The 13,759-nt window shown below is 46.8% G+C and overlaps 1 protein-coding gene across 4 annotated transcripts in view; it reads left to right on the top strand.

Moving 5' to 3' along the window:
- Positions 1-31: 31 nt before the first annotated feature.
- LOC109387589 (uncharacterized) overlaps positions 32-13,759 on the top strand; it is a 227,991-nt gene continuing 214,263 nt past the window's right edge. Inside the window, exons 1-3 of one of the 4 annotated variants that reach the window (XR_002125031.1) lie at positions 32-359; positions 8,143-8,194; positions 8,279-8,421. Coding sequence is in view for 1 of the 4 variants with exons in the window: in XM_019651645.1 (XP_019507190.1) it covers positions 1,571-1,671; positions 8,143-8,194; positions 8,279-8,421 (296 nt within the window). In the remaining 3 variants the exon portion in view is untranslated. Of the gene's footprint in view, positions 360-1,390; positions 1,672-5,599; positions 5,758-8,142; positions 8,195-8,278; positions 8,422-13,759 lie in introns of those variants that run through there. The other 3 variants (XM_019651645.1, XR_002125032.1, XR_002125033.1) reach the window with 3 other exon arrangements.

The raw sequence follows: 13,759 nt of genomic DNA, 5'->3' as shown, positions 1-13,759 counted from the left end.
CCAAGGCCCCGCCCAGCGTCCCTCCCCGGCCCCGCCCCCGGCTCCGCCTCGCGCCCCGACACCGCCAGCCGTCCCTTCCCGCGCGCACCTGCCCGGGAGCACCCAGGCTGGAGGCCGCGGTCAGGGCGACCCCTGCGGGCCGGCGGCGGGAGCCCGGCGTGCATTCCGTGCGCTCGCGCGGGAGTGAGGACGCGTTCTCGGCTGCCTGCAGGTACCTCAGCCCGCTCGGGCCAGCTGCGGTCTCCTCAGCCCGGCTCCCTGAGGAAAACGAGAGGACCAGCTCCTCCCCCCGGACATGCTTCCCTGCCCGCCCGCAGTGACACGGACCGTGGTACCTGAGGGAGCACCCCGGAGCCCAGGTAAGGCCACGGCGGCGCCCAGGGCTTCTGGGGACGGCGGGCGGCTGGGCCGGGCCGGGCCGGGGCGACCGCGCCTCAGGCGGACGCCTCCTGGAGCCGGCCTCCTGCCGCCGTGACAGGCGACATCCAGCCCCACCGGGCGCCTCAGCGGCAGCTCTCGTACATCCGTGTGACAGACGACAGCGGTGTCCTGACAGCTTCTGACATTCCCAGTAAAATGCCCAGCTTTACACACGACCCGTACTCCGCGCTGTGTTGTCAGCGAGCTCTTTACTACGAAGTGCTCTCCAAACCCGCTCGTTCGTTCATTCGTTCGTTCATTCGTTCATTCATTCGTTCATTCCTTCCTTCATCCGCTCAGGTAAACAAACTAAGACTGCCAGAAAAAGAGCAGAGAATAAGCGGGGAGGAAGTGGGCCAAACTATACAAAAAGTTTTGCCGGGACGGAAGCCCAGGGGTCTCCACACGGAAACGACCCGCCAGGAAAAGACCCGGATGAAGCCCGCGTGTGAGCGGCCCGGGCCGCTGAGGAGGACGAGGATCCCGGCTCTTCAGGTGGAATCAGACTGGACGCCTTTGGGTTTCTCAGCAATAACGTGTTCACGCTAAAGCACAATGAAGCCAAGTGTCTTCCGAGCTCTGGAGGACGGAAGCTTTTCGCCTAGAATCTTGTAGTCCAACTATCCATCCCCGGTACAGGCAGAATAAAGCCACTGTCACATCCACGAGGAGGCAGCTGACTACTTCCCGTCCATCCACCTTGCTTTTAAGAGAGCTCGGAGAAGATGCGCTCTCACCAAACCGGGGAGTCAGTCAAGAAAGACAAAGATGTGGGACCCCAGAATGTGAAGGGACACCCCAGGAGGACCCTCGGCTGTCACGATAGCTTTCGCCATTGTGCAGTTTTAATTAAAGTCACCTCGGTGTGCAGCGAAACTGTTTTCTAAACGTGCCTGTGAAGGTTAAACTGACACGTCTTTCTGAGAAAGGGCCGAAAAGTAAACCGGGGGGGGGGGACGGCCAGCTCGAGCACCCCCACTCGGCGCCAGAACGCGGGGGGCTTCATCTGAGCACCTCCTGGCCGCTGCAGGTTCCTCATGGCGAGCAGGCCCTTCCCGTTGGGTAGAGATTTCTGTTTTAGGAAGTCCTCCTGTTCTCCCTATTACCTGCTGCGTTACACCGAATAAGTCTAACTCTTCCGTGTCCCCAAATGAAGCGTTGTCGTGCGTTCAGCAAACACAAGTGGACCCCTCGGTCGGGCGCCACTGATCTCACAGACTCCCTACACACAAATGTTCACGCAGCTGACAGGTAAGTATCGTGACTCACCGTTTCCGGATCTCCCCCCTCTGCCGTAACCTATCGCCCGTTGTGTTTGTGACTTTAGTGCAGGAAAGACGGATTTCATATGTGAAAATGTGTGTGCGATGAGCGTGTGAGAGCAGCTGTGCCTGACAGAGGGTTAAGGTGGTAGCAGGGACTTCAAAGATGAGTACTTTGAGGTCATGGGTGTCATCTTTAGTCTTCAGCACCTTCATTTACTTCCAGTTGGTTTTCAGTCTCACAGGTTCTCCTGTGAATCTACTTTACTTCATCAGTATTCCACGACATCCAAGTAGATTGGAAAATTCCATGTGGAATTGGACAGGTGATAGGGCAGTGGCTGTGCCTGCCTCTGATCTGAGTCTACTAGTGCCCTGGACGACAGGATGCATTTTTCAAGCCCTCTTGTTAAACTGTTAATTAATTCAGGCTGAGCCTGTGGTCAACTAACACTGGAGATTTCTGTTAACTTGTTTCTTTTTAAATATAAGCTACCTTTAAACCAGGTTTTCTCTCCTGTACGTGTGCAGTTGATTCTTTTAGACCCAGTATTATGAGTTGAATTCTGTACCCCAAGAATTCTGGAGGCCTAACCCCCAGTACCTGTGAATGTAACCGTATTTGGAAACGGTCTTTGCAGCTGATCAAGTTAAGATGAGGTTATTCGGATGGGCCCAATCCACTATGACTGGTGTCCTTTAAGAAGGGAACATTTGGACACAGAGACGAACACACGTAAAGGGATGATATGATGAAGACACAGGGAGAAAGCCATCTACAAGCCAAGGAATGCCTGAGGCTACCGGGAGCTAGGAGAGAGGAATGGAACATCCCTCAAAGGAACCAACTCTTAACATCTTGATTTTGGACTGCTAGCCTCCAGAGCTGGGAGACACTACATTTCTGTGTTTTGAGCTACCAAGTTCGTGGTTCTTTGTTATGGCAGCCTCAGGAAACTAAAACACCCAAAACACAATTTTTAAAAGACTTTTTATTTGGAAATAATAATAGATAATAACAGGCAGTTGCAAAGATAATACAGAGAGGTCCCACGTATCCTTCACCCAGTTTCCCCAATGGTTACATCTTACATAATTGTAGAAACAATATCAAAACCAGCAATTTCACATTCATTCACTATGTCTGCATTGCTCTGTGTCATTTTGTTACAATCATAAATTCCTGAACTTCTGTCAAAATACAGAACTAGTCCTTCACTACAGAGATCGCCCTCACTCCATCCTTAACAGTCATCCCACGCCCATCCTACACCATCCCTGACCTCTGGCCACCACTAATCTGTTTTCCTATTCCTACTATCTATTTTTATAATTTTGTATTTTCAAGAATGTTGTGTTAGTGAAAGTGTGTGATTCTTTTTGGCTTTGTTTGCTCAGCAAAATGCCTTTGAGATCCACCCAAATTGTTTCTTGTATCAATACTAGATTCTTATTTATATTGCTGAATAGTGTTCCGTGGTATGGATGCACCAAAGTCATTTAACCACTCACCTATGGAGGGACATTTTAGTTGTTTCCAGGTTTTAGCTATTAGTAATAAAGCTGATGTGAACAATTGTGTGGACATACATTTCCATTTCTCTGAGAGAAATGCCCAGGAGTGTAATTGCTGGGTCGAATGGTATGGGCACGTTTAGTTTTTTTAAGAGACTGCCACACTGTTTTCCAGTCTGACTGTGTCGCTTTACATTCCCACCAGCAGTGTGTGAGAGGTTCCATCTTTCTGTGTCCTTATCAACATTTTGTATTGTCACTATGTGGCTATCTAGTGTGTCGCAGTATGTCACTTGTAAACCTAGTTCAGTTTTTTAACTTAGTCATACTAGATATCTTCATAGCTATATAGGTACATTCTTCTAGCCTTTTCTGATGCTCCTACATCTGCATTTTGCTGTGTTGGCTGTCTTTTCCAGGAAGCATAATATTTGGAAGAATACAGACATTACTTCAGTTCTTTGCTTTATCACATATGAACCGTGTGACTTTGGGCGGCCTTCTCTTCTCCCTCTGTGAAAGGATTGCTCTAACCAATGTTGTAAATATAAAATAAGATAATAATGTATGAATAGTGTTTAGTAGATGTCACATCCTCAGTAGATGCTACTTTCTTTTCCTTCTGTGTTTTCAACTCGTCAAAAATGTGGACCAGGACAAAACAAGTTCAGAATCTAGACATAACTACTAGAGACCTGCCTTCATTCATTAACCAGATAAATTAGTATCTAGAAAGTATTCTTCACTTAGATTGTAAAATGTCAGGAAAATTTTCCTTTACCTCTTAGGCAAATTCTCATTTTAATTGCTCATTGAAAGAGGTCATACTTTTAAGCCTTTAAAACAGGAAATATAAAGCATAAATCTGGTAGAAAACATGAAATTGGTATTAAAATTCTGACTCAGATCTTTTCACATCAGCATGATCTGCATTATGGGGCTCAAGAAACAGAATTCCTTCTGGGAAGGCCAAAGGATTTATCATTGTCATTTGTGATGATCAGCTGCTCAAGTCTTTGGAAATACCCCATGCAGGGGAAGCTGAGATTGGAATGGGTGGGGTAGGAATTCCTGTGCTATTCGATGGCATTAGGCCAAGGGACTTGGGGTTGGTGACATCATGCCCCAGTCCCCAGGCCTCCTGTTCTGTGAGGTGTCCTGAAAGATCTATCAACACAGGTAACAGTCGCAAAAAAGGAAAGTGTAGGATATTCTCAAAGCTCTGATTAGCTGACTACAATGCTAGGCAAAAGGCCAGAGGAATTCTACCCGCTGCTACCCTCCCCCATTTAACCTCAAACTGGAATGTTCTGGATCTAAGGCAGAGCTGGCTTGACTCTCACTTTTTCATAAGAAAATAACAATTACATTAAAGTGAAATTACACATTAGTCCCCTAATTATACATATGGTTTATTATGTAGAAGAAGATAGAGAAGATAATTCGCCTTAAAATCATCTCATGCATAAAGAAAGGAAGCTGGACAGTATCCAGGGCCTTCTATTTCATTGCAAAATATTTATTTGCATATTTATGTGCAAGAAACAGTTTCTTTTTTCTTATTTTCATGTAAATGTGATTTTTAATTGAAAAAAATACATGTACCAAATTGGCATGGTAAAACACTCAAGAATTATGAAAGCATATGTAAATGAAAAGGAAGCCTTCCTGATTCTCCAGATCTCCAGGCCACCTCCCCTAAGGCAGCAAATAAACTTAAGATGTTTTACGTGTCATAACACCAGGCACTGGCAATACAAGGATAACAAAACACACGTGGTCCCAGCTTGTAGTGATCTAAGGGAGCGAGAAACCTGAACATAACAACACAGCCGAGTGTGGTAAGTGTCCTGAAGGGAAGTCCAGGGCCCTCTCAGATCCTAGGGGAGAGAAGCATGCATGGTAATTTAAGGGAAGAGAAGAAAGGTACATTGTCCAGAGTCACAGTTTGTAAGTTATAGACAGGATTCCTGAACTAATCTGTTTGAATCAAAGCCCATGTCCTTTCCGGGAACTGCTTGCTGTTACCAGTGGGGTATTCCATTTTCAGTTTCAGTTTATATGATGTTTCAGGAGAGAAATTTAATAGCAAAGGGGAACTTCCCAGCTACAAAAAGACAGTGCTGGACAAAAAATTATTAATAATGGCTATTATGAATGGGTATTATTAATGGCTATTTCATGGGAAATCCCATTTTCCTTTGACATTTTGCTCGGCAGGTTTCCAAGAATGTGCAAACTATGTTGCTCGTAGCTCAGTCTGCATTTAAAACTTTCAGCCCCTGAATTTAGTAGACTACTTTGAGCAAAATGTACTACAGTATAGTAACTGTGTAAGGCAACACACACATAACACATGCATGTGCTTTTCTCCTTCTGCTTTAGGAAGTGGCTGTGTGAAAGGGGTTCTATGTGCACTGGTCTGTGTAGCACCCACAAAGTTGTGGAAGAAGGCAGAGTTGCCTGTGCCATCCAGGCCATGAGAGGACAGCCTGGGGTGGACACTGTGACCAAGTCAGGAGTCCAGCATCTGCCGCTGGCAGGCTTCCAGAGAACACACGTAGGTTTGTTGGGAAATTGGAACAAGGAGCTTCTTTGACTCAGCTTCATAAATGTAGAAAGGAAGGAAATGCCTGCCTGCCAGGGCAGCCTTGTCGCACACCTCCAGGGGCACTGTTCACATGGAGTACTGGTGAGAGGGCCTGTGGAGGCTGCAGTGTGGGCACCTACAGACCACTGACCCTCAGGATCGTTCTGAGAGGCTCAGTGATACAACACCTATAAAGGACTTCATGGTTATAAGCCTGTCAGTATATGTAAATAATAGCAGTAATAGTTGCTATTTTCCTGGCCAGCTCTGTTCTTTGAGCAAAACATTCTTATTTAGAAAGTCTGAGAAAGAGAAACGGAGCCCCTGTTAGCTAGGAGCTGGCCTGGCACTCACAGGGAATCAGTGAAGTTTTGTTGACCATAAACATGTTCAGAGAACACCAGCCTCCAACAAGACCACTTTGTGACTGTAATGGAGCAAGAAAAGTAAAAGGGCTGCATGATTGCAACTGAACAGACAGAAATAAGAAATGGTCCAAACCGAAGAAGGAGCGAACATCGCCCTTTCCTGGGGCTGTCCCGTGATCCCCCATGGAACATGTTTCTCTCCTCACAGTGGGTTAGTAAACCAGTTTTCTAGAACTGCAGATGTGCACCTTGTGGTCTGGCTGGAGGACAGTGACAGCGTCATGGAGCAGCTGTTACCAGCCAGGAGCCCTTACTCTCTGAATCTGTCAGGGCGCAGGCACCTCAGACTTCTCAGGGCTTGCCCGTGGTGCTGGTTCTGTGTCCACTGAGGAAGAGTCTGGCTGGCTGCAATCCCAGCCTTCCAGGCCTTGTCGATTATGGGGATGTGGACACAGGTACCGACAGTAATGACAGACAGCTAACTCCTACTTGATGCTGGCTACATGTCAGGCCCTCTTCCAAGCGATTTGCATCGAGCAGCTCATTTAATAACCAACACACTGCGCACTGCGTGCTGCTATCACTCCCACTTTGCAGATGCAGAAACTGAGGCACACAGGTGTTGTGACTTGTGTAAGGTCCCACAGGTAGTAAGTGGAGAGCCAGGACTTGAACCAAGTAAATGGGATTGGGCATTTCACAAAGTGGCTTAGACTCCTGAGAGATGGAGTGTGACTGATTTGCTACAGCTCAACACTTACATGAAGAGTTATTTTATACGTGAGCAAGGGTATCTTTTGTAGAAGTTCAGCCTAGCAATCTTAAAGTGTTGATGTTTCTCTTTAATAATAGTTTACTAAAATCTTTATATACATCATTTTTAGCCTTTAAAAATCTTTCTCGTTATAATAACAATGTCAACTTGGGATATAATTGACATTAACTGATCCATTCTGGCAGAAAAGAAAAATACGGGACTTTGGAATCAGATGGATGTGAGTTAGAAGTCTCCCTTTTCATTAATCAGCTCATAACATCGTTGTATTATGTAATCTCCACGAGCCTCATTTCCTTCATCTATTCAGTAGTAAAAATTTTTTAAGGGTATTATGAGAATTAAACAGAATTATTTGCATAAGGCTATACCCAATAAATATTACTTTTCTTTCTCTAAATAAAGTATTTGGGGCCTTGCCAATTCTAGTTTACGTGAGAATTACCAACTTTGTAAGATAATCCTCAAGGCTGATTTGTGAAATATTGGAAAGTGATTGGAAAATTATGTAGCCATGCTTCTGTTTCAAATGTGGTCTCCATGAAGCTCCATATCTGTTTCGCTTTCCAGTGCCCAGGACGATGAATTAATGTGAAAATGATCTACCGACTGTCACGTTAGGCCATGGGGGGATGTTGTGGTCAGCTGAAGGTTAAAAGCAATTCTTGGGTTAAAAACATGCAGGGTTATCTGGAGTGCTTGTTTCAAGTCTTTCTTATTTTTTCAAAGTTACACGTTCATGTTTAAAAATCATTATAGTTCACAGAGGTAAAGTTGTGAAAAAAATACCAGACTTGAAAACTTCTGTGCAGCCAATAATCCAATAATTCTCCAAACTCTAGACTGTATCCTGTACAGTAGGATTTTCTGTCACCTATTTAGAAAATTAAAATTTTATTAAATGTTAAAAATAAACCGATAAAGCATTGGATGGAAGATACTTTATTTTAAGCGTAATTAGATATTAAGTTTATTTCTCTTTGTAGATTTAGTCAAAGCTCAGTCATCTGATTGAATGAATACATGAATCTCCTTAAAAACTGCACCCATGAAATAAATAGATGAAAGGTGTTAAAATTGGAATATTAATTCCTTATATGAAAAAAATGTTTTACATTCTACCAAATATAATACCATTAAGACAATCTTGTGTTGTAACTATTATCCCAATTGAGATATGATGGGGGCTAATAATTAACATTCTTTATACAGAGCTCAGAACCGACTGAGAAGTAAGAAAAAGCAGTGGAGATGGAGACCAAATGTGAGCTTCATATTGAAACGAGGAGAACATGATTTCCAGGTATCGGTGGGTGGGTTTACTAACCCTGTGCCTTCTTCCTCACAGGAAGGACAGACCGGCCTGCCCCATGGAGGCTGCCCCGTCGGTGTATTCCCTGGAGGAGCAGGAGGGATTCTTTCTGAGGCAGGAAGATTCCAAAGAGGAAGGGAAGAGAGAGGGAGCTGCTGCAATGTTCCCAAACAAGTCAGGTGAGACTCTCCTGTCCCCAGGGTGGGGCGCAGGCAGGTGGAGAGGGGACGGCTGTGCAGGGGGAGGCTGGCTGTTATTCCCATGAAAGGACTGTCCTCCAGGGGGGAGCTCTTTGGAATGGCATGACAGTGGTAAATTCCTGTGTTAAAGAGGGGAAAACAGCCTGAAGCAGAGGACTGGCCCTTGGGCTCCAAGTAGAAGGTGCTAGAAGTGGGAGTGGAGCGAACTGCACAGCCTAACGCAGCTTCACTGCAGCAGAGCCTTGGTTAGTGCAGTCGGTGACTCAGTCTCCCAGAGTTAGAGGACAGCCAGGACCCATGCATGCGAAGCCAGAGCCACATAGATGCATTTGCTGCTCTCTATACATTCACTGCTCTCTATACATTCATTTTGTGGTGGGGCGATGAGCTCATTAGAACCAAGGCATCGCGTAGATTTCTATTCAGTGAGTACGCAGGGGTGCGTAATCTGAGTAACTGTGTGAGACCCGTCAGTCATTAAGAAGCCTACACTGGAGACACAGCCAAGTGCACACATGTGTATGACATGGTATTTAACAGAAACAACACAGAGATTCCGTGACGAGCGTGCTAAGAGTGGAGGCCATTAGAGAGGCCGTGTAAGTGACTGGGTGGTCTGAAGGCGCAGCTCCCTGGGCAGGTCCATGGCTGGTAGGAAGGGACAGAGGAAAGTCGCTCCCAGAGACTCGTACGGTTTACAGAGGGCCACAAGTCCCAGAATGGAACCGGAGCTGCCTTTAGGTCTGCAGGCAGCAGTGGCATGTCCTACTCTGCTCTGGGCGGACAGCCTTAAGAGTCAGTGCCATCCTGTGAGTCTGTAATACTTACCTGTCATTTGTGGGCAGATGGGCAGATGCTGTAAAAAATCTGCTCAACGTTTGCTCGGCCTTAATCACATCTGAAAACATGTGAACAGATGGAGCTTGGGCTACTTTAGAGCCTCCACTGCCTGCCCTGCTGAAACCTGCCCTCCTCACTCCTGAGGGTTAGGGAGGAATGAATGAGATGAATGAGATGACGCACCTGGAAGTGCTGCATGAACCTGACACATTCATTAATTGCAGTTTTGAATCACGGCTCTGCCCTGAGGCTTTCTGTATTCTGCTTTCGTGTCATTCGAGGGCCAACACCGCGCTAGGCACTTACAAAAAAACACCGTATTTCTGGCCTCCCAGGAGAGCCAAGTGAAGAGAGAACAGCTTCAGAGGCTTAGCAAACATTCCAGCCTTGGAGGTTTTCCTGTTAGCATAGTTCCTACCATTACTCCTCCGTGGGGAGCTCCATAAATGTTTCTGGGCTGACTGACATAAGATGGGCGGGTCAGGTAACTGATGGAGCCCCTCATTCATGCAATGCAGCTCGTGGTCTCACGCAGGAAAACTGGCAGAATTGGGTTGTGTGTGTCTCCCATGCCTGCTGTAACCTGCCCTTGTTTATATAGTCGCATGTATAACCTCTAAATTCTGAGCAGGAGCTTGACACTGTGATTGTGATTGCAGTCCAGTAGCAACCTGATGGAGGAGGGGTTTCCTAATGCAGCTCTCCCCACACCTCACGGCAGGGAGGGATGGCACCTTGACGCCTACGCCCACAGCACCAGGGCAGCAGGTGGCAGCCTGTGTGGGTGGGGTGCTGGCTTTGGCTGGGGCTTTCCAACACTACAGACAAAGCAGGCACTGGTGTTCGCCAGGAGCAGAGGGTCAGCGTCTTCCCACAGAAACACTGATGGGCTAGTTCATTAGGGAGCTCGTAAAGCAAAACAACCAGTGAGGACACCGTGGGCTGTGAGATAAAAAGCTCCCTTTTGCGTGCACGCTAAGCTGAAGAGATCAGTGCTACTGCCCATCCCTGCTGACACTGGAGCCTGGCAGGACGAGGCCGGCTGGTGGGTGCTGGCTGAGCCAGGACCCTGGGCTGGGCTGGGCTGGGCTGGGCTGGGCTGGGCTGCTTGGGCCTTGTGACTTGACAATTGATCACAGGTCTGGAGGTGAACGGCAGCACCCTATGCGATCTCTGAGTCAGTTCTGTAGTGTTTCTCCTCCAGGTTGGACAGTGTACAAAAGTAATGTAAAATGCTTGGGCACCAGGCTTTGATGCAGGATGGGCACCAGGATGAAGTAGGTAGACAGAGACCAAAGGACCACATTTTTTAAGACAAGGAGAAAATTGATGACATAGCTTTACTTTACTGAGGAGGGGGCAGAGTGCAGGAGCATTTTTCCCAGCTCCTGCGTGTGCTGGGTGGAGACGCCTAGTTCACTGTCAGTAATGACAGTCTGTATACATGGCATGTCTCTCTATTACATGTATATAATGTTTTTTATGCATGCATATATCACATGTATGTATCTATATATCACAGGCATATATGATATATGCATGTATCTATATATCACAGGTATATATGCTATATTACATGCATGCATCTATATTTACAGGTACGTATGATATATCACATGTGTATCTATATATTGCATGGATGTATCTGCACATTACAGGCATATACATATATTACATGCATATAATATGTATTACAAGTATGTGTCTAGATATTACCCACAGATAATATATGTATCACATGCATGTATCCATCTTCTACATTAGCTCATACATGTGCATTGTATAAAATTTAGGAGACTCAAAATGGGGTAAAGTAAGTTAGTCTCCATGCCCTTCCTTGTCTCCCAGATGCTCACTTTCCCTCCCAGAAGGTGAGTTCAAGTCCAGTTTCTCAGCTCCTCCTTTCTTTGCTCTAACTGCTCAGCCTCCCCAAGCCCAAGGATACCTGCTCAGAAGTTGTTCAGCTTCTGTATTTTGCTGCCTGGTGAAATTTAACTGTACTTATCTGTGTTTCAAAGCCCCAATGCTGTTCCTGTTCTCCTTTACTCTCCTTTCCCAGTTCTCCCACCAGGCTTCCTGTGTCTCCCGCCTGCATGAATGTGTCTCCATTTCCTAGATATCATTCATGTTCTTCCTTTTCTGGTCTCTCTGAGATCTCTGTTTCTTTGAGATTGAGTCCAGGCCCCATTTCTTTTGACAGCTCCACTCCACGGACTTCCTTCTCTGGACTCCTAGGCATCTACGAAAGGGGTGATGTGAGCTCCTGTTTTCAGCATTGCAAAATGATGCCAAAATACATTAAATAACATATTATGTTGCATTATTTTGGCTGTAACTATATAAATCCAAAGAGGTAAAAAGGTTAGCTCCAAGCTCTCAGATTACAATTAGAAATTTGTCTTTCATTAATGATAAAGATTTCAACATACAAAATCTGTCAAAATAAGGTCCCTGGGGGAAGAGAGTGAAACACGGCTGTGATGGGGAGGAGCTGCAAACCACCGATGTGCGCACTTAGTGCTGAGTTATGCCGAGACGGGGTTGAGAGCGCAACTTTGCCATCGGGCAGATGGGTGTGCCCTCACAGCGTAACTTTGGGCAATCCGTGTCATTTCTCAACAATGTAGCAAATCCGCCGTGTAGCAAATGCTGACGTTAAGTGTTGTTGTTGTTGTTGTAGTACTGCTGTGTGTGCTTTGTCCCCTGGGGCAGGCGGAAGAGCTGCTCCTTCCCCCATAGATGTCCACATCCCCATCCCTGGAACCTCTGGGTAGCACCTTCCGTGGCAGAGGGGACTTTGCAATGTGATGGAACCAAGGATCTTAAAAGAGGGAGATTGTCCTTGATTCTCCAGGTGACCCAGGGTCATCCTGAGGGTCCTTATAAGAGGGCAGAGGAAGGCAGAAGGTTCAGGAAAGGGGATGAGAGGCAGTCAGTGTCGGAGTCAGAGTGACTAATGTGAGAAGGAATCAGCCTGCTGTCACAGGCTTTGACGGAGGAAGGGGCGCCAAGCCAAGGAATACAGTGGCCTCTAGAAAGAAGCTGGAGAAGGTGAGAAAATGGACCCTTCCTGGGAGCCTCCAGGAAGGAATGCAGCCCAGCCACACCCTGCTTTTACCAGTGAGACCACTTCAGACTTCTGACCTCTAGAAGACAGATTTGTGTTGTCTTAAGCACTAAGTTAGGGGTGATTTATAAAGCGTCAGAAGACCAGCTTTGTGTAGCGGACAGCATCCAGAATAGTGTTGGATGTCAACATAGATCAATAATTGGGCCTCCTGAGGGTCCCAGCAGAGGCGTAGCAACTTGTGACGCGCTTTTCTAGTGGAGATGGGAAACCGGACTTAGCCACCAGCCCGTTGTCTTCCTGAGCTGGATTTCCTTTAGTGTACACGTTAGAAACATGGGAAATTCCCGACGTCACTGCCAGGTACAGATCCTAACTGTCAAGAAGTCCATGCCCCACCCAGCCAGGTCCCCTCAGTTCCCTGCGTCCCATAGTTACAGCTGTTCCCCAGGCCTCCAGCGTCCCTGCTCTGTATGGACGTGACACACAGCATGTGTCAGGCAGTGAGCCAAGTGCTCTGAAGACATCCCCCTACCTCATCCTCGCAGAATTCCTGTGGTGGTAAAATGAAACCTGCCTTGTTTTTCAAACTTCAGGTCTTGAATCTCAGTGGATCTTGAAATCAGTTTGGTGGGGAGTGACCAGCAGTTGTAGCATGAAGTACACTAGAAAATATCAGGGCGTTGCATGAAGTAAGAGGAAGTAGGCTAATAAAATTCTGGTTTCAGTTACTTATACGCAGTGTGTACTGGTTGTGTGGTAGAACATCAGTCTTACTAGGGGTCATAGGAAAACACACTTCTTATATAAGAGTGGGTTAGATTTAAAACTGTAAAACCCACCAGCCAGGTGGTTGAGTACAGGCTCTAGCAACAGGGCACCCTTTATCTTACCGGCTCTGTGACCTTGGGCTTCTCACTCCCTCTGTTCTTCCCTCGCCTCCCAGGGTCCCATCTCCAAGGGCCTTTTTGAAGACCCAATGGGCCAATCCAGGGAAGCACTCTGAACAGTGCCCCAGTGCAGGGCACTCAGCCCACGTTGCTTCTCCACTGTTACCTGGGTAGGACCTGGCAGGACCCGGGGACCCCATACTGTTTTATCAAGGCCAGCCTTGAGTGTGAGGCATAAGGCAATTTCATGCTCTCAGGTGTCCCCTCCAGACAAACAACAACAACAAAACAAGTCTCCCTCTACAGTAAGCAAGTTATAACCAAGGGGAGGGGAACTTCCTCTTCTCAGGAGGTGGGTCTCTGCTACCAGCGTCTGTTTCTCAAGAGGATACAGGGTAAGTGAGTGTTCTGCTCTGGGTTTCAGGAGGAGGAGAGGACGTGTAGGAGGAAGGACCCGGTGGTTTGACAAAAAACAAGCTGCTGTTGCTCAGGCCTTCACAGTTAGGGTGCCACATGCATA

This window comes from Hipposideros armiger, unplaced genomic scaffold, assembly GCF_001890085.2.
Source record: "Hipposideros armiger isolate ML-2016 unplaced genomic scaffold, ASM189008v1 scaffold_163, whole genome shotgun sequence".
Lineage (NCBI taxonomy): Eukaryota > Metazoa > Chordata > Mammalia > Chiroptera > Hipposideridae > Hipposideros > Hipposideros armiger.
This window is presented reverse-complemented; position numbering and strand designations above follow the sequence as displayed.